Source organism: Metopolophium dirhodum, chromosome 9 (genome assembly GCF_019925205.1).
Source record: "Metopolophium dirhodum isolate CAU chromosome 9, ASM1992520v1, whole genome shotgun sequence".
NCBI lineage: Eukaryota > Metazoa > Arthropoda > Insecta > Hemiptera > Aphididae > Metopolophium > Metopolophium dirhodum.
Window position 1 is genome coordinate 18,922,616 of NC_083568.1, and position 23,272 is coordinate 18,945,887.

A 23,272-nucleotide genomic window follows, 5' to 3' on the forward strand; every position below is an offset into this window, starting at 1 on the left:
GACTGTATAGTTACGAGTATATTATTATTAATCTGCATTATTGCGCGCGATTGCCGTCCGCAGTCGAAAAAAATATGACTATACCGCGGTTCCTGTTTGCAGAACCACGGAGGCAAACATTAATACAATGGTATAATTTCCTAGTGCGGAAGGGTTGTTATTCTACCGCGACCTAATATGCGGTACCTACTCGTATCAGTGGCGTATTTACGGGAGGGGGGGGGGGGTTTCCATGACTCGTGTCTCGTACGTGTAACGATAATCATACGATACGAAGGATTTTGTAAAAAAATTTCGATGCTTCAATTATCAACATTTTCAATTAATATCTTGTTTTTTTTTTTGTTATCAGTTTGGTACCGAAAATTGTTGAAAAATACCGAGTTCATTTTTTAATTCAAATATTTTGTAGTTTTGTACATTGCCGGTATTTACAGCCACTCCAGTTTGTTTTGTACATATCATTATTTAATGATTAAAAACTCAAACATTTTATATCGTCTTATAAATACGGTATATTTATTTAATAGAGAGTAATTGGTTGGTGGGGAAGGCTTTCCCCCCCGCGGCTCTGTTTTTTTGAAATTAACTGGACCCTGACAAATTCTTAAATACGCCACTGACTCGTATGTAATATTATGCGCGGATGACATAGTGTAACGAATCGTCTTATGAATCACGCTGATGATACTACGACGGTACTGATTATTTTATGACTATGATATTATAATACTGTAGCGATAATATATTTCGAATGCACTGCTTTTCAATGCTACTGAGCCACGCATGGTGCTAGTTTTGTTACGTCAAATTCGTTTCATGTATTTATATACACGATATCTTATTTTGTGTTTTTGAGAATTTTTTATGTGAATGGGCAATATTGTAGAAACAATTTAGAGTGATTTAAGAAAACTTTACATTGAACTCAAAACAAACTCATTACTAACTTACGTTTCCACAAAATACATTTAAAAACTTATTTTTAAATGGTTTTTTTCTGTATTCTGTTTTAAATTTTAAGTTTAATAGGTAAGTAATAGGTATTCAATATCATTTGTTATATTTTTTTTGGTGTCGGCACCGATGCGGTCGGGACATTTGCGGTCGGCACCTTTTGCGTGCCATTTGCGGTCAATTTATTTCTATCTACCTGACTATAAGATTTGGGTGCTAAATATAATATTTTATATACTATATACTTAATTTATGCTAATAGGTATAATATAATACTTTTTTACTATAATTCATTACATATCTAAACTTCCCTTCACACTTTTCCAGGCTTAGGACTTGCAGTATTTTTTACTGGCGTGTTTAAAAATTCACATAATAATCACAATTCACTGTACTTACATAAAAAAAATTAAAAATATTTATTATTATAAAAATGCACATAATAATATATTTGTCAATCACAATTCACAGACTCACAGTACATAATAAACATAACCTTATTCTAATTTTTGAATAATAGCTATTTTTTTAAGCATTTTTCTAAATCATTATCTAATTCATAGTCTACTAATGTTTTTCTAATTATTTCGTCTAATTGTATGTACATTTTTTTTCTCCTTTTACCTTACATATTCAAGTAGCTTCTTTCATATAAAAGTTCCGCATTTTCAGTCTCTTTTTTAAGACAGCTATATAAGTTCATAAACGTTGGTCCTGGTGTATTTAATATTTTATTAAGTTTACTATTCCAACCCTCAACAATATTATTGGTTCTGTGTCTTCTTTTATGACAGTTCCACATTCCCCTTGAAATAATTGGATTTTCCAACCACTGTTCAATAAAATAATTATAAAATAATTTAAGTTTATCATTATCAGGTGTATTACTCATTATAATAATCCAACCTTCATCTATGTCACTAATTAGAATATGAGCTAAAGCAGAATACATTCTAACGTGTAATCGAATATCTGCATTATCTTTATAGTCAAGTACTTGCTAATCCAATATTTTGAATTTTTCTCCAAAGTGCTTGATTAAAATGAAAGTTGCAACCGTGTATTTTAGCACTAGGAAATATTTGTGTAATTGATTGAATAGTCGAGATTTCAAAGTCTAATGTAAAAGATTCAGGATTAAAATTTGGAATATGTGTTTTAACAATCGAAAATAAACGTTCGTAAACCATTTTTGTTTTATTCGGAAGTAATATATATATATCACAGGAATTATATTTATTTCTTCGTTCGTAGACCCAATATCTATATGTATAGTGTAAATTTGGTAAAATTGTTTACTACAACTTTTAAATGTGCCATCTACAAAACAGGCTTTTCCTTCAGATACAATTTGTCTACATTTAATTGAACACAAACCTATAATCCTATTTTCTTCTCCGTCATCAAATAATACAAATTCGGAATCACAAGGTATAATAATATCTTCTCTTAATTTAGGATCCAATGCACTTCCGAGTGATTTACTCCGTATACAATGTTGTTTTTACCGATGAGTAAACTGGAATTTCAGTCACTAAATCTAATCCCTGTTCTAATAATGGTGTAAACTCTTCTCGAAAAATTTGAGCGGGGGAACATGTTGTATCAAGTGTACGTTTTTTTGCAATATTATATTTTTTTTTTACTTCAATTTTTGCTAAGTCATATTTACATGTATGAGTGGTAACACTTAAAACTTTATTACCTGTTGTTTTTAATCTTCCTTTGCATTTTTCTTCTTTTTTCTCATTTAAGCATACCCAGGTTATTATATTTGCGTTATTTGTTCGATACTTTCTGTATTGGCAATTGTCATGTATAGCTAGAGGATGGCCTTTAGTTGTCTCTAACACTTCAAACGAATTATTCATTTTTAATTTAAATTTTAAATCAAAACACTGTTAACAAATCGAACTGAAGGTACCAAGGCGTATACAATACTAAATTACCTAACACTGAGTAAATATCGCCGACGAGTGAACGAATGATAATAAAAGTAAAATAAAATAAAATATACGTAAACGTTTTCTCCTTATCGATAATGACATCGAATATCCACAATCAACCAAACGGCTGTATCACAAATTGGTTTATCCAGTATAAATAAATATCACGGCCAACATATATTTTCTTACTATGGCAGTATGGCGTACCTATAAGGTGAATTGTGATTGACAAAAATATTATTATTATGTGCATTTTAGATTCTGAGCGGAGCGATGAATGTATTGATTTTACAATTTTACAATGTGTGTTTTTTTTTAAATTTTTAAATTTTTTTTTAATTTAATTTTAATTTTTGTGTTTGTCATTAGATTTAAAAAAAAATTAGGGGATGTTCTTAATGTAAATACAGTGAATTGTGATTGACAAGTATATAATTACCTATATCAATTATAGTAAAAAAGTATTATATTATACCTATTAGCATAAATTAAGTATATAGTATATAAAATATTATATATAGCACCCAAATCTTATAGTCAGGTAGATAGAAATAAATTGACCGCAAATGGCACGCAAAAGGTGCCGACCGCAAATGTCCCGGAACCATTTTTTTTTAAGATTGATCATTTTTGATTGACAATAGTGACAATATACATTTTTATTTATTATTTCATACCCACACGTATTGACGTTTTTAACTTTATTTTGACATGTCGGTACCTATACCTAAAATTTAATACCAGATACCGTATATATATGTACCTACAATATAGTTATGTATTTACCGTGGTTATCTTCTGACTTATATAAGTTCTACATAAAGTGGTAATCTAAGTATTATTTAACTCGTTATTCGTACCTATGAGTTATGACTTATGACCACAGTTCTTTCATATATTGTTTAATCGATGACATGTTGAATTATTCGATATATCTGTTCATCGGGTTCATCTACAGAATTAACTCCAAAAATAATATCACTTATTCATTATTGTTATTGACGGTTAAAGTATTTTAAATGGAGTATATTATTGATATACTTCAATAGCAAACACTGGACTATATATGGACTATAGTAATATTATTAATTATGAATAGTTGTTTATATGTAAATATTAAAAGGTTTCGTGTGCTAGTATAATAGAAATATCTACGAACCAAATTACATATTGACATGTCATAGACCAAATTGTAAAGGCAATTAGAAACTCTTAACACGCAGTCCAAATATGTCTAAGAAATGCATTCTTCACGCTCCACCTTACCAAGGTCCTAACTTAATATCAAGTGATATCAATGTAAAAGTGCAAATAATTAAATTACCCTAAATGTGCAGTACCTATGAGGCTATATATAGTGGCAGCTATCCTATTCCTATACTCAAGGTGTCAATACACCTTATAGTTGGGTGGGTGGCCATGGACGACGGTGGGTATAGTAGATAATGACCCTAAATTAATAAAAACAATATATTTAATAATCCAACCGGTGGCTAAGTGTAATATAGTTAAGGGGATTCGATTCCATGATTTTCTGTTTTTGTCGAACACTCATGTGACATAGGATTTTAGGCTGGTTCTTTGCCAAACGTACCATTTGATCTAATGATAAGAATTCTAAAAACAGATTTGAATTTGTCGTCAAATCTTCTTGAAATTGACTTTCCCACATTTCTCTTCCCACTTTCTCTAAAATTAAAATACAATTTTTAAATACTCTTTTTTAATATGAAATGTTTAGGAATTTGGGGATAATATCAAACATGTGGGAAATTTGATTAGAAGTAGACTTGACGACAAATTGAAATTTGTTTTCAGAATTCTTATCGCTTCAATAGATCAATTGGAATATTTGGCAAAAAACGTCTAAAATACTATGTCGCGCGTGTGTTAGGCAAAAACAGAAAATCACGGTATCGAATCCCGTTAAATACGAATAGAAATACTAGGTAGTTATTAGATTGGAATATTGGATGTAGAAATTATTGCATTAATTTCAATATTTCGGATAAACAGTACAATAAAATTATTTTAGAACATAATATTACATTATTATATATTAATAAATAATAAGTAATCATTCACTATATATCTAGTGGAAATAAATCATTTTTATATTTTATTTGTTTCATTTATTATTTGGCTATACAGTAGGGCGTAGGCATATGTACACTATAGAGTATAGAGTATTGACTGAAAAAAGTCACTAAAATATTATATGTTAGTCTTTGTCGTTAATATTGAGTACAAACTACGAATACCTATTTGAATTTAAAAATACAAAGTTATATCTGATTTACCATGTTTACATGCAAATAGGTATTCGTAGTTCGTATAAATAGTAAATTAAATAAAAAAAAAATCTTAATTTATTTTAGATTCTTAGTGGAATAATGTGTTTTTCTTTTTTCTTTTTTTTTGTGTTTATTATCACCTTTTAGTACAATAAAAATGCTTCAATTTTCTTCTACAGGATTTTTTCTGGTTGGAAAGTGAATCTAGTTCCGTACTTTGAAGGGGTAAAAAGTAATCAGAAATAGTTTAGAAAAACAAACAATATGTGAACAATTTATAAAGTCTCCTGATATATTGTTACAATATTAGTTCAAAAATTTTAAAAATACATCGGCACAATTTTTTTTTTTATTAACATTTAATATTAATGACTAAATAATTAACCCATAAGTAGTGGGATACCTAAATATATTGTTAAATGCCCACCCTGCCCCCCCCACCCCTAATGATGCCACTGTGTCTGAATCAGAGTTAGTTTCTCCGTCGTTATGCTGGGTAGGTATAGTGCTGATTGCTGATGGATTATACAAACGTCTAGCTTGTTTAAAAATTCAAGTAATAGCTCTAATTTTAAAATACGAAATCGCTTCAAAAACACGAGTTTTGCCAAATATTCAGCATAAAACCGATTTTTTGTGGCATTATTGAGGTTAAGATGCCTACTTGCATGGTGCCCTTTAACATTGTTTGTATGAGCCCCTGTCAGTTGAACAAATTGTATTGAGTGATTGACAGTAAAATGTCAATAACTCTCCTCAGCTAAACAGCCATAACTCGTAAGAAGTAAACATTATTATTGTGTTAAAAACAGAAAATTATCAAAGAAATTAGGTATACCCCAGTACGATGTTTTAAGCTATTCAAATAGGTACCTAACCTTCCAACAATCTCTAATAACGGTAGTTCCTGGTAAAATCCAATCCTTAATCACCTGCAATAGGGTATCCTTGTCCCTTTTTTCTACAGTTACCTATTAAAAACGTATCCCCAGTTTCTCTCTGAACTCTTACTAGTAAAATTGAATATGATAGGAGCTATAATCCTATAATCGGAGCTATTGATTTGGTTCCCTCGACATTTATTTTATAAATTCATTGGTTATAAAAAATGTTCGAAAATAAATTAAACTATACATTAAATAATTTAAAATACAAATATTACATTTTAATATTTTATATAGGTATACATAACAAAATTTAATATACCTATTAATATTCACTTGACCTGCACTGTTTTAATATTATTAAATAGGCTTAAATTTGTTTGCAAGAATTTTTATATATTCAAATCTTAAATATACCATTGTCATATTTCTGAATTTGACTGTATAAATTGTATTAGATTCTGAGTGAAACGATGAATGTATTGATTTTACAATGATGTGTTTTTTTTTTTATTTTTTAGATTCTGAATGTATTGATTTTATCTATGCATTATTTTTCAGAAAGTTTCGACCTACGATTATATGACTGAAAAGAAAAGTGTTTAACAGGATAAAACGGTATTATAATATCCGTGCTTAGTCCGTGGTTCAGTGCTTCAATGCTTCATACACAATGAAAAAACGGTTTATCATTTATATCAGTAGCAAATTATACAAACAACACATACAAATATACTATATGTCTATATAGTTATAGTAGGTAAGTACCTAGTCTAGTAAATAAGTACCTATGTAGAAAGTTTATGCTTTATATCCTTAGTTCCTATCTATACACCTAATTCAGAGACCATTATATGTACATATATTATATTATCGTCACGCTGGGTGACATTTATAACAAACTACATAATATTATACTATTATGACGTATTGTTTTGTAACTGAACTTGCAGTTCTACTAATTTTAAAGTAGTTTTGAGTGCACAAGACATATATAAATTATTAGGTATCTACCTAATTATCAAGGTTGGGGAAGGTTAACTCAGTTAAGTTAAGGAAATAAGACTGAAATAGTGATATATAATTAAATTAAAAACAAAATAAATTAACTTAACTTACATCCTTAAATAAAATAACTAATTCGTTAATTTAACGTTAATTAAAAAGAAATTTAGTAAGGTAACAGTTAAGTTAATGAAAAGCCAAAAGAAACAGTTGAGTTAAAAAGTTAAAATAAAATTAACTTTTTAACTTAACTTTAAATTTTTATCTCGTTAATTCCCAGCCTTGCTAATTATTATTCTTGGCTTTTTTTTCTTTCTATAATTTATATTTTATATTCATACAAAATGAATTTACTTTTTAAACCAAAACAGAATTCCTTATATAATATAAATATTATACATTATAAAAAAAATAATTCTGAGAAATATTTCTTGGTGATTGTCGTTTGATATTATAAAATATTTATAATTAAAAAAAATGATTGCTCGACAAATTTTTCCAACATGTTGTTGACTGGGGTCTAAAAAACAAACCGGAATAAAATTATTAAAACCCCTGGAGAAGAAGGCTTATATATTCTTTCTAGTTAGTGTAAACTGTAAAGCATTGATTTTATAATATTTTAAGAACATAAAATTAATGGTTTATTGTAAGTAGTTATAGACACTACTATGTGGTATGGAAACTGCTATCTGTGCTATACTTATCTATAAATCATAATCGGCAGATGACATGGCCTGTTTGTTTACGCTATCAGACTGAGTGTTCTATGTTAGTTTGGTACCGTACCCTACAACTGCAGAAGATCAGTGATAATTTGTTTGCAATTTTTTCTTGTAGCAGGTGAAATAATTTTTTTTAAATCTTCATAATAAAATACATAATTCACTGTTAGATGTGGATGTGTACACTACATAGATAATAATAAATACAAACAATAAGAACCATACATCTTATATATTAAATAACATTGCACGCAGTTATAATATTAAACTGTATTAAAGTTTTACATTTTTTTTAATGATTTATTGGTAATAACATAATAGTGACTAAAGTACACCAACAGAAATCAAACTACACACAAAAAGATTTGATATTAACAACTTATTTCAATACAATCATTATATTATTATAAAGTAATTTTAAATTCACATCCGACCGCAATTTCTAATTACTATAATTATTATTAATATAATATATTTTAATAAATATGTTTTAGTAGAGCTGTCGTATTAATCAGACGCAAAGTTTACAACTTGAGATTACAACACGAGCACGGAGAGGATACAAATCAACAAAACATTATGAAGTGTACACATTACAAGTACACAATTGTTTCATTTTAACAATAAATTACTTAAATAAAATAAACAAACAAGTTGAAGGATCTTCCAATTAATTTGTCTACGGCAGACACACAAGTAGGTATATAAAAATTAAAATAAAAAATATCACAAATTTTTCATTTTTACATAACAATATTTTCCATTCACTAATATAATAATAATAACTTAAAGCTAATGAAAAAAATATTTACACTTGAGTATTTTTTTAATTTTTAATTTTTAAAAATAGATAATTTTGTTTGATCAACACTTGACTAGAAAATATGACTTTAAATGAGTTTATTATTGATTTTGAGTTACCAATTTAGATGAAAAGTTAAAATTAAAACATAAAACAAAATTATAGAAATAATAATATTGAAAAAATAAAATAAAATAATATATATTAAAGGCAATAATATTAGCAGCCTAGATTTTGTACTGAACATTGTCAATATGCTCGGCACAGCCTTTTTGATGATTGGTAAGATACAAGATCTTGACACATTTAATAAAATAAAATCTGTACAAATATAATAGTACGATTAAAAAATAAGAATAAAATGGAAATGATTAATATTTATAGAACATAATGGACAGTATCGAGAATGAAAATAATAAAATCAATAAAAAATAGGAATGTACTAGATTGGTAACAATACATAAAAAATGTACATACAAAGAACCTAAGACAAAAGACAATGAGACAATAATAAGTGAGGAATATTATAGTTTCAAAATACAACAATGACAACAGCTTACAATAATAAAGGTAACAGCTTACAATAATCATACAGTAACAATTTTTTTTGATAAATGCACACAGACATAATTTACGCCGCTGTCATCAGGAACCATCTGAGGAATGGTGTTGAAAACACGACCAAGAACAACATCAAAGATTATCGTATCTGTTACAGCTAGTAGATCTGGTCATCGAACAAATTGGAAATGATGTTGTCCTTTTTGCAGATCTGTTAAAAATTTTTTTAAAGAAATATGTTGATTAAAAAAATTGAATATGAAAAATACTTTACATACAAGATACTCGTTTCACAGTGACAGTAGTATACATAGTAAATGTCCATGTACATAAAAATATAATAATAATAATTGTATCGTTATTGAAGTGTATGGATGAAGTGCAGGGACAATCAAGCATATGTATACTAAAAGGTATCAAAGGATGAAAAACAAGACAACTGAAAATATATGATAGTGTTTCAATTATTAAATCCAGTGTAATTTACTACAGTCATTTTAGGTAGACACAAAAGCATGGGTAGGGGTAAGAAAGAAATCAATTTTACTAGAGTGTGCACAGTTTTTTTTTACATGTACCAGAAACAAGGGTTTTTTTTTGTTCCACACAAAGCACATTCTCATATTGTTTACCTGACATTTACTTGCACCATAATATGCGGTCAAGTATGGATCAATTATTGGAACCATGTGTGTCGCCAGATCTCTTCTCGGGACACCTGATTAAGACAAGTTTAGGTCATGATAATTTTAAGTATAACCTCTGATGGTTATTTTTTAAGAATTTAATTGTCGATGAAAACCATAAAAATAAATGAATATATCATTAAAAAAATGACTTGTGTTACAAACATTATGGTGAGAGATATTCAATATTATGGGTTTAACTGATATTTAAATTTTAATGTAATTTTTTAAGTGAAAGTTTAATATTAAAACAGAAAAATTAAAAAAAATTAATTATTCCAAGTATACTCTACACATCTTTTAGATCAAAGATATTTTAAATATACAGCATGTTTTTAGTACGGTTGTGATTGGTATAATTAAATCAATGATTAAACAAAAACTTCACTATTGTGGAAGACCGGTCTGAACAGCATAGCAAATTACATATTTAAAGAAAATATTTAAACATAGCTCCTAGAATTGGTATTGTATCTATTATCGGTCTGTAATATGAGTTACAATATTTCTGTGGTAAATATTAGTAGTATAAATTTTGAAAAATTAAATTTTTTATCATATTTATCAATGATTATTAAACTTGTACACTGATATCTTAAAAACAAATACATATTTAAAATACATACCTCCTACGTCTCATTGAAGCATTATGTCCGAAGCGTCCTCTTGAGGTCAAAAGCATCCGAGCATTTCCTTGAGCTGGCCTAGATCCTCCGTGACACTGTAAGGCTGATAAATGTGCAGCATAACCATCACTCAACACGGTTGCCATAGAGTGATGTTTACGACCCACTTTGCCTATGATAAATATTTGTTTTGGTTTTAGATCCAATGCACTATAGACAGAAATATCTTTACTACTTCCATAGGCCGCGTGTATTATCATTTTATGATCCTGAAAATAAATTTTATGTGGGATAAATATATTAGTATTGTTGGAGGAATACATATTTCACTATATTATGTGATATATTTACCAGCACAAGGCTTTTGAGATATGTAATTTTGTGAGCAAGGAAGTCTGTAGAAAGACCATCGGCAAACGAAACTAGTCCATGCGGAAAGTTATGTTGACTCAACCATGACAGAACGCGTTGTTGTTGCATATCTGGTCTTCCCGTAATATAAACTATTAAATAGCCCAATTCTTGCCAGTGTCTATAAAGTGTCATTTAAATTATTCAATTTATTATACATCACATTATATTAAATTTATAGATATAACGTATTTAATCAGATAAAATTGAACATATGCGATAACTTTATTGATAAGCCAAATATTATTTTTATACAAATACTAAAATCTACTATTTAATAACATTATTTTTTTAAATTATACTGATTATACCAATATTTTGTATACTGATAATACAATAAAATTAGTTTCATTATATTGAGTGAAGAGAAAAATAATTGATGATTAAGTAAGTATAGAAGTAAAAGTTATATCAACTATGTTTTAGTGTAGTAGGAAAAATTAAACATTACGATTAATTACAAGTTTTTATTAAAAGTATTTTCTATATTTTCTACATTCTACACACAATATGTTTATACAATTTATGTTTCTAACACTGATTTTAAATTAGTATTTTTTTAAAATTATTCAATATAATTGTAAAATATAATTTATTGCATATAGTAAATGAAATAACATTATAAATTTATATACAAATTACAAACTATATTTTTAAAAATGAATATTATAATTTTTATTTTGGTAATTGTTGTGGGCCAATTACATATTATTTAATGTAATGAATAAGTTTGCCAAATTTTGACACCTAGATGGCTAGGTATATTCAATATGTTAATACACATTACCTCACTATGTCAACAGCGCCTGGTCGAACTTTTGGGTCACGGCCAGTAACAGAGACACTGGCAGAAAATGATCCATCTATGCTGAATACAACAGTTTCAGTTTGAGGTGGAACAATAGCTAACAGAAAATCTACACTAGTATGATCTCCTCTAAAAAATATAAGAGCATTTATTACGCCAGTTTACATTGGAATTCGGAGTTATATAACAATATGTTTACCTAACAACCATTTTAACGGGATATATTCCAAATCCAAGAGATTTATTTTCAGGTATTGTATAGGTGACTCGTCCATTTTTATCTGAATCTTCTGTAGTTAGATGTGTCCATTCACCATTACCGGGTTCTTTAATTATATGAATATCAACTTTTTCCCCTAGGAAAATATTATAAACAAATATATTAATATAGTACTTTAATCGTTATGTAAGCTACTTATCAAAATAAAAAAACAAATACACACCAGCCAATGAAAACATATCAAATGGTCCATAAATAAAACGAGCACTAATTATCTGTGACAAACCTTCTCGAATTATCACATCATTTGCTCGATGGCTTGCAGTAGAATTCTATGTGATTAAAGTCATTAATATATTTTATATTAAGAGATATGTCAGAGTTTACTATTATTTACTTTTATCTTAATGAAAGTCGTTTTACGCTGCCATTTTTCTCTAGGCTGACTGGGGCTAAAAGTAGCCAGTTCTTTTTCCTCATTTCCAATCGAACTATTATAGTCAAATATAGCAAACTGAAATTAAATTTAAAATCAGTTTAGAATATATTAAACTATTATAATATTTTTCAAATTTTAATTTTATATTTTATTTTTACTTGTCTTAAAATAAATGCAATGACATCTGAGGATTCCCAATAGCTAGCATGAAATATATGAGGCAAAGCATTTGTAGGGAAATTTGACAATCCGTCAGGACAATACAAAGCATAGTCCAATCGCTTAGAACCCCACCATTTTTTTGTCACTAAAATAATAAACTCATTATAATTTGTAAAGAAATAACAATTAAAAATTAAAATAAAAAAAACTAATTACATTTGTTTATTGCTTGAATTGGAAGTGTATCGGCTATCCCAGAAACTGTACTCAGAATACTTGCTTCAGACGTACGCCTGGCATGATTGTGCTCGGTAAACAATTGAGGATTTGTTTGCACTGCTTCTACTACGAAGATAGAATAATGAATAACAAAATATTTTACTCATTGCTTGGTCACTTACATAAATAGTATGGTTGTCCTGTTCCAAGAGGATATTTTTGATATCGTGGGATGTTAACGGGTGGCAGAATTGAAAATTTGGCAGAAATTAATGGTTCTAATCTAGATGCAATAGGATCAGATGGATGAAATAAATTGTAGACTTGTTGTAATGCTGGACGTTGAATTGAAGCTGAAATGGAAAAAAACATTTGTAAGAAAAAATACATATAGTATACATTTATTAATAAACACAGTTAGAACTTACTTGACTTATCATATTTATGTGCCGAAATTTTTCTAAATGCTAATACGAGTGACAACGGAGATGCAAACATAAACATTTCGTTAACTTCAAAGTCCAAACATACATTACTGTCACTGAAATAATAACAATCATTAGTTTTCATCTAGGTTATAATAATACCAATACAATCTTGATTAGAAATAATAAAAATACCTTGTGGATGATGATCTTCTTCTAACTGGTGGAGTAACTAAAACCTTAAAAGAAGAGTCCATACTACCTACTGAAGTACAATCATCTGAAATAATTTATTTTATAATTTATTAATATAAATCTTGAGTGTTTCATAATTTTTGTTTATACCATTATCACTTTTTTTCGGCACATGTTCTGGAGTGCTGTGTCTACTTGCGTCATGTGACGAATGAGAATCAGGACTTCTACACAAAGCATCATATCCTATTACAGATCCCATAGAATCTCCTATGGTAATATAAAAATAAATAGGTAAAAATAATAAATACATATACTTATAAATTAAAATTAGTCTTACAAACCTATAAAATAAACTCGGCCATTAAATCCAAAACCTTCATCTGACTTTATAAATTCTCGATAAACTTGATTTGCCATACGAATAACATTAGATACTATGTCTTTATAATCATGCGAGCAACCCGCTAGTATAGGAATAGCACCTATTGGGACGGAATCATGGGTAATATTTGTGCATTCCATACCAGATGGAGATACATCAAAACTGTAAGGACTCAACCTAAAATTAATACTTGAATTGTTAAATAAAATATTAAAACATAGTTTAAATGTATAGTATTACTTTGATAACACGCTAAGTCCTTCAGCACATATAGATGGACAAGGAATAAGTCTCATCGCAACATGACCAATCATATTTGGGTAGTGTTGTCGCATGACTGATTCAAATGCTCCTCTAAATGTAGTGAAATCTGATTTCTTTGCCATAATATCGGAATTAGCATCTAAAATATTATTTATTTAAGTGAATACACATATTAATTTATATTAATATATTATTTACTTAGTACAAATATACAAGTATACATATATATATATATTTACCTAGTACACTACCGGAATGTATAATCATCAAAAGTGTACTTATTTGACAATTGTTTTCTTTACTAATTACTGGTGAACCTGGACATGTATCAACACTGTGACCACGCTGAATAAAAGGAGAAGACTTTTTATATGTAGGAGAAAATATACTATCTTCTGTGAACAATAAATTTATTAATGCAATTTTATTAGATATTAATAATTACTCATTAAAAATATTTCCAATGACATAAGTTCAAGATTTCAAATAGTAACCTTCTTTGTCAGGAATACTGGACGAATCATATTCTTGTTCATTTAGTATTGTTAAAGAACTCCATTTAGAGAGAGAAACAATTTCTGAAGTTGGTAAAGTTTCTGAAAGTAAAAGTTTTTTTGAGATTTTATTTAATAAAAATAACATGGGGCTTTCATAATTATACAAATTATTTACAAAAGTCATGCTTATAATATATCCATTTTAAAAAGTTTACTTTACAGTGGCGTACCCAAGAATGGGGAGGGGTCTGGACCCCCCATTGATTGAAAAAATTTAAAATTCTTAATTTTCGTATACCACTAACGTAAACTTTGTTAAATTTGGACCCTTTTTTGAAAGATTCCTGGGTACGTCTCTGTTATTATAAAATATATTATGCAATGTTTCTCTATTTCAGCGTTTCTCAAACTGTAAGGTGTGCCCCACTGATGGCTTTCGAGCAAATTATTGGTGGGTCAAGAAGCTTATGTTTTTTAAACTGTATAAACTATAAATTATTAAGTATTTTAAATCCCAAAAATTAGACAGAAAACGTCAAACTGTTACAGTGTTGGGTAAATTACTTTTAAAATGTTATGAAATTATGTTACTCATTACTTCAAATATTTTTATTTAAATTACATTTAAGTTACCTAAAATTATTTTTATCACGTGACATTACTTATTTATTAATAAAGTAGTGCGTTACAAATAACGTTAGTTTTTTATCATTGATAACAGTTATTATTTTTTTTGAACCATATTCAATTCATATGATTTCAATTAGTATCTATATATTTTACAATCATAGACCTATTATGTAGAAATGTACAGTCATCTCATTTAAATGGCTATATAATCATAAGTCATAATTAATTTTATTTTTAAACCAAACTCTTTTCCTTCTATTAATAAAGTGATAAAATTTATTCCTGTTTAATGTTTAGTAATATTGTTAACTATTATCGGAATCGAAAATAAATATAATTGGTTTTAATTTTTTTGGAGTATTCTATTGGCTTGTTTTTGTAATACATTCAAAACTATTATTTTAATAGCGTGGAAAATAACGGGGTACTTTAAAAAAGTAATTTTATTACAATTGCGTTACTGAAAAAGTAATTGCGTTACGTTACTACCCAACACTGAACTGTTACTATTATCAAATAAATATTGAGTTTGATTATTAGGATAAGACAATCAATATGAACAAATCAGTTCTATCGCCATACCCGACTTCAACACGACAGCAATTGATATAGATCAATTGCTTTATCTGTCCTATCAATAAATGACAGCGATAGATTTTGAGGGCAACATTTGGATTGTGATGCTAAACAAATTGAGAAGCATTTAACTATTTTATGTATATTATTTTTATATTAAATTTTGTTATTGTATAATTAAAATAAAAAAACATAACCTAATTTACAAATTATTAAAGAGAAAAATCTCCAAGTACCCCACAATATTTTTTTTTTTAATAATTTATTTAATATGAAAAATAAAAGTATTTAATATTAATATTAAAATATAACGAAAAGTTTTAAGCATGGACTATAATTATGATTTAGTTATAAGTGTATGAATTATTCAAAAACTACAAGTGTTGTGCTTAAAGTGCCAAATAACAATTAATAGCATTCAAGTAGTTTCAATTTGTAAAAAAAAGTTTTGATTCTCAAGTGTTGAAGATGATCAATTTTTTTATTGAGTTTAAGCCCGGCAACTATGGCCATTTGCAACAGCTGTTTTGTTGTTTTGTAGTGGGGGGAATGTTTGGAACGGTTGGTTGAAACACGTGTGTTTTTAGGCTTTGGCAGAATTTCAAGTTGGGCACCCGTAGGTTGCTGCCATGCTCGGTCGGGGGATGGCGGCCTCGCTCTCTAGAGAGTTGCCTGCCCAGAGAGAGGAGCCACCTGTGGTCAAGGTTCAAACCGGCGACGTTTTGTGTCGAAATCGACGCCGTAGTCCGCTTGGCCACTCCGTCCCTCTATCAAATGATTGTATTGACCTTACCTTGACAATCAAAAAATTCATCGTCATTACTGAGATCTGAATCTGAATCTCGAATCAAACTTTCCATTCTCCAATTAGGCGCAGTATCAAAACTTTGAGTAGATCCTGGTGAAGGTATTTGTGATTTGGGATTATTCCAATTTTTTTTCACAGGTATTCGCCTGAATAAAAATAAAAAACATAGATTTATAAAAACATTCTTATTAAAAATGTTTTAGGACTGACATGCTTGATGATTGTTGAACACTGCTTGATATGGTATCAGAACTGCTAGAAACACATGGTGCTGGAGAATATAGGGTTGAATCTTGCATTCGTTTTGACGTAACAGGTGTGGCTACTTCTAAATCACTTTTTTCTATACTACCCATTGTGGCAGCTAAATTAGTGGCAGTTTTTGTATCATCTACAGTGTCATTTCCTTCACAAATCTCAGAGCTACTGCTACTACTACCCATTTTTCGTTTAAGAGCTTCTTGAGTTTGACGCTCAATTTGACGTATATCATCCATTGTTAGATTTACCCATTCATCTTGCCATGCCCATGCTTGACGATGAGCTCGGACCATAGTTTTCCTCAGAGCTATCCATAAATAATATATTAATAGCAATGTGTAAATGTTATTACAGAATTACAGTTAGCACCTTATGTAAATTTACAGTAAATATACAAATAGAAATAATAAACTCACCAACTTCATGAATGAATTTTTCAATTTTTGTCTGCATACCCCAATAACGAAATTCTACTTTGCACAATTTGTATGCACACATAATAGATTTTCCTGACGATGTGGGCATACTTTTATTCTAAATGTAACAGTTAAAAATTATAGACAACATATTTATATTATATAATATTTTATTTCAATTACTTGACATTCTTTCCAGTATTCTGATATCCAATTTTCTGATAGTGGGCCTCGACCTGTTTTATCACTTACATACGATTTTGGATCTTCTTCTTTAATGTAATCTGCCCCATATAACTGGTCTTTAACTATGTCTATTATATCTAAAGGTACATATATATTATAAAAAAATAATCAATAATACACTAACTAATTGTTGAATAATATAAATTGTTCAAACTTTGTACTTTTATATTCTAATTTAAAAAAAAAGTTAAAACATACAATATAACAATTCTAAAAATTAAAGACTATTATATTATACATACCAACAGAAACATTTCGAACTTCACTTTGAGACATTTTGAAAACATTATCATGAGTTCCATTATCAGGATAATAATAAGTTTCAATTTCTAATGAAAATTTTTCTACAAATGGGCAAGTATACCGAGTTTTTGTGTATGGATATGCATTCCATGCTTCTTCTTCAACGGATAATGCTGATTTTGGTAATAGTCCTTTAAACCAGCCTATAGATAATTCATTACATAATTATTTACCAAGATACTTTTGACCTATTTTTGAATTATCAACCATTTTTATTCTTTGTAATATTACCTGGTAAGTGGCTCCCAACATGATAAATTTTTCTTGTATACTGTCCACCACTAGTATTTCCATCGCCACCAGGGCCACCTTCATAAGGTTCGTTAACTAATATTTCAACTCCACTATCAGCTCCTTTGCTCTCTTCTCTACTTTTTTTCTAATTGAAAATATCTATTAGTAGTAAAGTTATTTGTTTATAACAATTTATTTAACATTACTTACAGCTATCATATAAAGCTGAGCAATTCTGTACTCTTCCACACTGAGCGGGAGTGGTATACGGTATTCCTTGATCAGCATATTGAATTATTCTCACCAAATGTTTCAAACTAAATTGGATTAAGCAAAATTGTTAATAATACAAATACATTTTAAAAGTTGTAGATATGGTATCTGAGAACAAACAGAGAAACAGTAAGTACTTGGAGTTAAGCCATATCTCAGAAATCTGAGTTAAATTTACAAAAGTGTTGATTATATACCTAAACATAGATGTTTAATTGTTAACAGAAATTTTTCTTTTTAAATGAAGTACAATGTAGAGCATGAAATAGTATCTCAAGGCCATTAAGTATTAAAGCGTATTTGCGCTGATATGGCATAAGGTTTCATTGTATGATTAGTTTTTAGTTTGGCTTCCTAAATCAACAGACTGATTTAAATTCAGGACATATAATTAACAAGGATATTGGCATTAAAAATCATAGCCTTGATATTAACATAATTTATAAAAGTTTCTGTAAATAATAGTAAAAATAGAATTTTACTGCTTGGCTTGGCATATAAATAAAACATTTGAGATAAATCTAATAGGCTTTAAATCAAATATTGCTTAACGGGTTTATAGTTATTTAATCAATAGAATAACTTTATAATGATTTTATTATAAAAAAATTTATAAACATTTGACTCATTTTAGGCATCAATATGGGCAACAACATTTTAAAAACATGTCAATTATATTGAAGTTTTAAGTCAATTAAATTTAAACTATTGTTCATTTATTTTATTATTACCTTTTCTTCGTGTAAATATTTTAAAAGCAATATAAATTTGTACAAGTATTATTTATTTATTTATTTTTTTTTTTATAATTATTTATTAAGTGAGGTCAAAAATAAATAAAATTATTGAAGTGATCAAGATAATACATAATAAGCACCTATTATAATAATTATATTAGGTATATAGCTTTGATATTATCTTATAAAATTTTCATTCCACTAGACGAAATTCAATGTTTAGGTATCTACATGATATCAGATTCTTGCATCCTCTTAAGAATAATGAATCATTGTAGATAAGTTTTTTTTTCTAAGAAATACTCATGTATGTTTATATAAGTACCTAATGTAAATCTAAATAAATTTAACATTTTATTTTTAATCATAAAGTAAAATTAAAATAAAAGTAATAAAATCTATTTACTTGTATGTTTCTATATGAACAAAAAAAAGTATTAATCAAAATAACCATTCATTTTAATTCTTGGAAAATTTATTATCTATTAAATTATTATATTTGGTACTTATGAGGATGTCAGCGCCTTATTTATTTTCTCTCTCAAACCTACGTGCAACATAGTAAATTATCGTTCAGAAACAGTTTTGTGTTATTAGCTTTAATATTAAAGTGTATTGACATATTATGAAACTTAAAAACTTAAATTAATTATCTGTGTTTGTATGTTGGGTGTTACGATACTTAAATTTTTCTACAATATATGAGTATTTTTAATATTTTGTATATTTTGTACTATTATGACTTACATAGAAATTGAAATATCTTAAAAAGTCAATGTACAAATATTGAAATATGAATAATGTTCTTAACTTTAAGTTTGATAATAGGTCCAAATCATTAAAGCTATATTTCTGCTGAATGCAAATTTGTTATATGTGGGTCATGGAGAGAAAACCAATAGTATGCAGACATCCTCTTAATAGGATATTTAAAATAGAAAAATATATGAAATATAATCAGAGCAAATGCATACAATTTGTGACTGAGAATTTTCATGTAAAAATTAACCATGTTTTAGGAAGCAACATAGGTAGGTATTTAAATTTTTAAATTGGCAATTAAATGTTTTAAGTTGATACTAAATGTTAACTACTATTTTACTAATATAGAAGTTCAAAAACAAATTTCAACGTTGGATGTTTTTAAATTGAAAATGACATGCACATATTTGTTTTATTGCAAAGAAGTCATAAACTAAAAGACAAATTAAATAAGAACAACTGCACCTGTATACATATTAATACAAGAACTTTAAACTGCCTATTCATATGAAAGTGAATACATACAGGGTAATACATGCAGGTGTTTCAGTATTAGTCAGTTGAAAATTTTTAAATTTGATGTATATTTAAATAAACAAAAATAATTTGTAATCATGCAATCACACTTTTTTACATATCGTTTAAAATAATCTATTTTACAAAATTTTAAAACTGGATAACAATTTTCATACCCAGTGACAATTTGGGTTTAAATCAGTGGTGGATCTATGGAGGGGTTGAGAAGGTCAGCTAATCTAGTTATAGATGTTTTTAATAGGTACCTAGATCTACTAAATGCCCCTCTTAGCTTCAGAACATTACTTTCTTGATGGGTCAATTTAAAAACTACAAACGTTGGATGACCCGTAGTTTTCTAAATCTGACTAGATCCACCACTGGTTTGAGGTCCAACAACGCAACTGCTTAAATCCTGTGTCAACATGTAGAAAAGAAGAATTAATGCATTGCAAGTATGTGTTAACGGGGTGAGGGAGGAAAAAACAAACAAATGGAAATGTTGGAGGGGGTGGTGCATGACAATTAGGTACTAAATAGGTAATAATTTAGGCAAGTACAGTGCACGAAATAAAATAAAGTTGAAATATTGAGAAGAAAAAAATCGATAGGTAGTGTAGGTAGGTAGTAGGTACCATTAGGTACGATTCTTCGGAATATTTACCATTTTTCTCTGCGTCAGATCGTGTCCGAAAACCGATGGGGGGAATTCTCGTGAGAACGACGAATCACGCGATTTAACGCATATCGATCGACAGACGACGACAATCGCGAATTAAATATGTGAGTACCTATCAGGTCGAGAATAAAATTTAAACCAAGAGTAGGCACCCTCAAAGGTATATTGGCTTTACGAAATAACGTTCATAATATTATTATATAATATTGCACGAATGCGCGCTCGTTTTTGTACGTAACGGTAAATGCAACGAATATTAACGATAATAACAATAATAATAATAGTAATAATAATCGGCAATCGGTGAGCTGGTGCGGACACGAGAGCGTTAAAATAACGTTATTACCTAAATTTTTATGGAAACGCGATCACAACACACGTCGGAGCGACGCGCACGGCAAGAGCAGTTTACAAGAACTTCGGCCGCGCACCTCGCCAGCAGCGGCAGTCGTCCAGCCAATTTTTTCACGTTAACAACAACTACTACTACTACTACTACTACTACACCTTATCAGATGAGCCGCGGCCCGCCGACAACGCTGCCTGTCGGGCTGGCGCGCAAACGGCGCGGAAAACGCAGCTACGACAAATTCGGCGTACCCACTACATATAGGTATGTATAAATGCACGAGAACGCGCGATCATGTAAGTACATTTTTTTTTTGTTTATGCGTCCACCCGATTTAAGAAAATATTCGTTTAAAATACGATAAGTACCTACATCGAGGATCGACATTGATTTAATTTTATTTCAAGGCGTCCAAGATGCGACGAACAGATTAAGTCTTGTCGTGTTGATTGGTACCAACATTAAAATCTAGATAACCTATACTGTCTAGATTTAGGCACCGAATATATGAAATATATATAGTCTGTGATTTCGGTATGAACCGAATATTTGAATATTTCAGACGCTGAACAATTCGATTTATTTTAAAAATCTATATTTTCGTAGAAACAAAAGTTGGCATAATATTAAAATATATCTTAACTAGTCGGGGGGCGAATCTAGAGTTTTATTTCAGGACGCTAGTAAAAATTATAAATAAGATATAGGTAATATGTAATTGATTCATAAGCAACGAAATATTGAAAAAAATTAAAGAAAAAATATCGTCGTATAAATTATGTTGTACCTATAGGGCCCTCAATAGCCCTTATTAGTATAGCAGGATGACTTTAAAAAAATTTAAAACGATGTTTGAAAATGTCAAATTGTACAACTCTTTGATTTCGTTACGTGATATAGCTCAACCCATTAGCGGTTGCTAGACAATTTATTGTCTCACAACTAAAATATGGCGGTAGAAATGTTAGGCTTATCTAAATTAATAAATTGGGCCGTTTTGTGTCGTAAAACTTGGAAAAAAGACAATATGCCTCCCCCCCCCAAAAAAAAAAATTTCTAGATCCTCTACTGTTAGACTACCAAAGCCGGGTATACTTAGTATATTGAGAAAGTATTGCAGGGTACCTATATTATATACATAGGCGACTCTGGGGTAAATTCTTGGGGGGGGGGAGGGGCTGTCTGTGTTAAAACTAAAAATCTATAAGGTAAAATGACACTATAACGCCCACTCGGTTAAATATCTAAAGGAGCAGTTTCCTCCCTTGCCTTCCCCTCACCACCGATTACGACTATGCCTATTTAGTATACAAGTACTTATATTGTATTAATTTACTAACACAGATAAATTATTTGATCAATACAATTATGCAAATAAACTTATCGACATCGGTGTAGGTTCAGTTGGATACTTGGATGTAATAAAGACTCGCTGTTAGACCCAGAATGGCTATAAGGATTAAGGAGATTAGAATAAAGAGGCAAACTCTACTTAAAAAACGTACAGAAAAGAGTCACTTGAATACTTGATTAAAGGATTGCGTTGCGGTATTGCATCAGTTGCTATATTTTAACCCGAGTAATATATAGGTAATTTTTCATGTGTGTTTTTTACGGTTTTTGGATATTTAGCCACCGAATCATTATAAATTATATAACAAAATTATACATAGCCACACAGGCATTAAATACCAATGTCACATAAGTATACACAATACGTATAGGTACCTATAATATATTCTTCATAAACATTTTAATATTATAGGTATTGTGTATAGGTGTAATTAAATCTAACAATATGTTATTACTATTTAAATACCACTAAAACCGACACGAAAAAGCATTTTTTAAATAAAAATAAATTTAATATAATAAAATATAAAATTATGTTGTATAGTAGAAGCTGGAGACAGGAATATATTTTGGTTTTCAAACCCAATAAATAAATAACTATTAAATTAATAAATTAAT

General features: G+C 28.9%; 1 protein-coding gene across 7 annotated transcripts; it reads right to left on the minus strand.

The window, feature by feature from the left end:
- Positions 1-8,051: 8,051 nt before the first annotated feature.
- LOC132951858 (protein retinal degeneration B) lies at positions 8,052-21,443 on the minus strand. Of its 7 annotated transcripts, XM_061023871.1 has the most exons (27): positions 20,938-21,443; positions 20,540-20,688; positions 18,196-18,302; positions 17,983-18,130; positions 17,691-17,894; positions 17,386-17,525; positions 17,203-17,320; positions 16,736-17,093; positions 16,511-16,671; positions 14,509-14,610; positions 14,254-14,409; positions 13,991-14,153; positions 13,710-13,927; positions 13,516-13,635; positions 13,366-13,450; positions 13,174-13,286; positions 12,928-13,098; positions 12,743-12,871; positions 12,523-12,671; positions 12,323-12,439; positions 12,149-12,257; positions 11,905-12,061; positions 11,685-11,834; positions 10,838-11,018; positions 10,487-10,755; positions 9,807-9,892; positions 8,052-9,385 (listed from the first exon to the last, which is right to left on the minus strand). In XM_061023871.1, exons 3-26 carry the CDS (start codon positions 18,271-18,273, stop codon positions 9,847-9,849), a joined length of 3,642 nt encoding a protein of 1,213 aa, XP_060879854.1. In that variant the 5' UTR covers positions 18,274-18,302; positions 20,540-20,688; positions 20,938-21,443; the 3' UTR covers positions 8,052-9,385; positions 9,807-9,846. The 7 variants fall into 7 exon arrangements, with proteins under 7 accessions (XP_060879854.1, XP_060879848.1, XP_060879849.1 ...); XM_061023865.1 differs by lacking the exon at positions 9,807-9,892; XM_061023866.1 differs by lacking the exon at positions 9,807-9,892 and having other exon boundaries at positions 18,196-18,366.
- Positions 21,444-23,272: the final 1,829 nt, after the last annotated feature.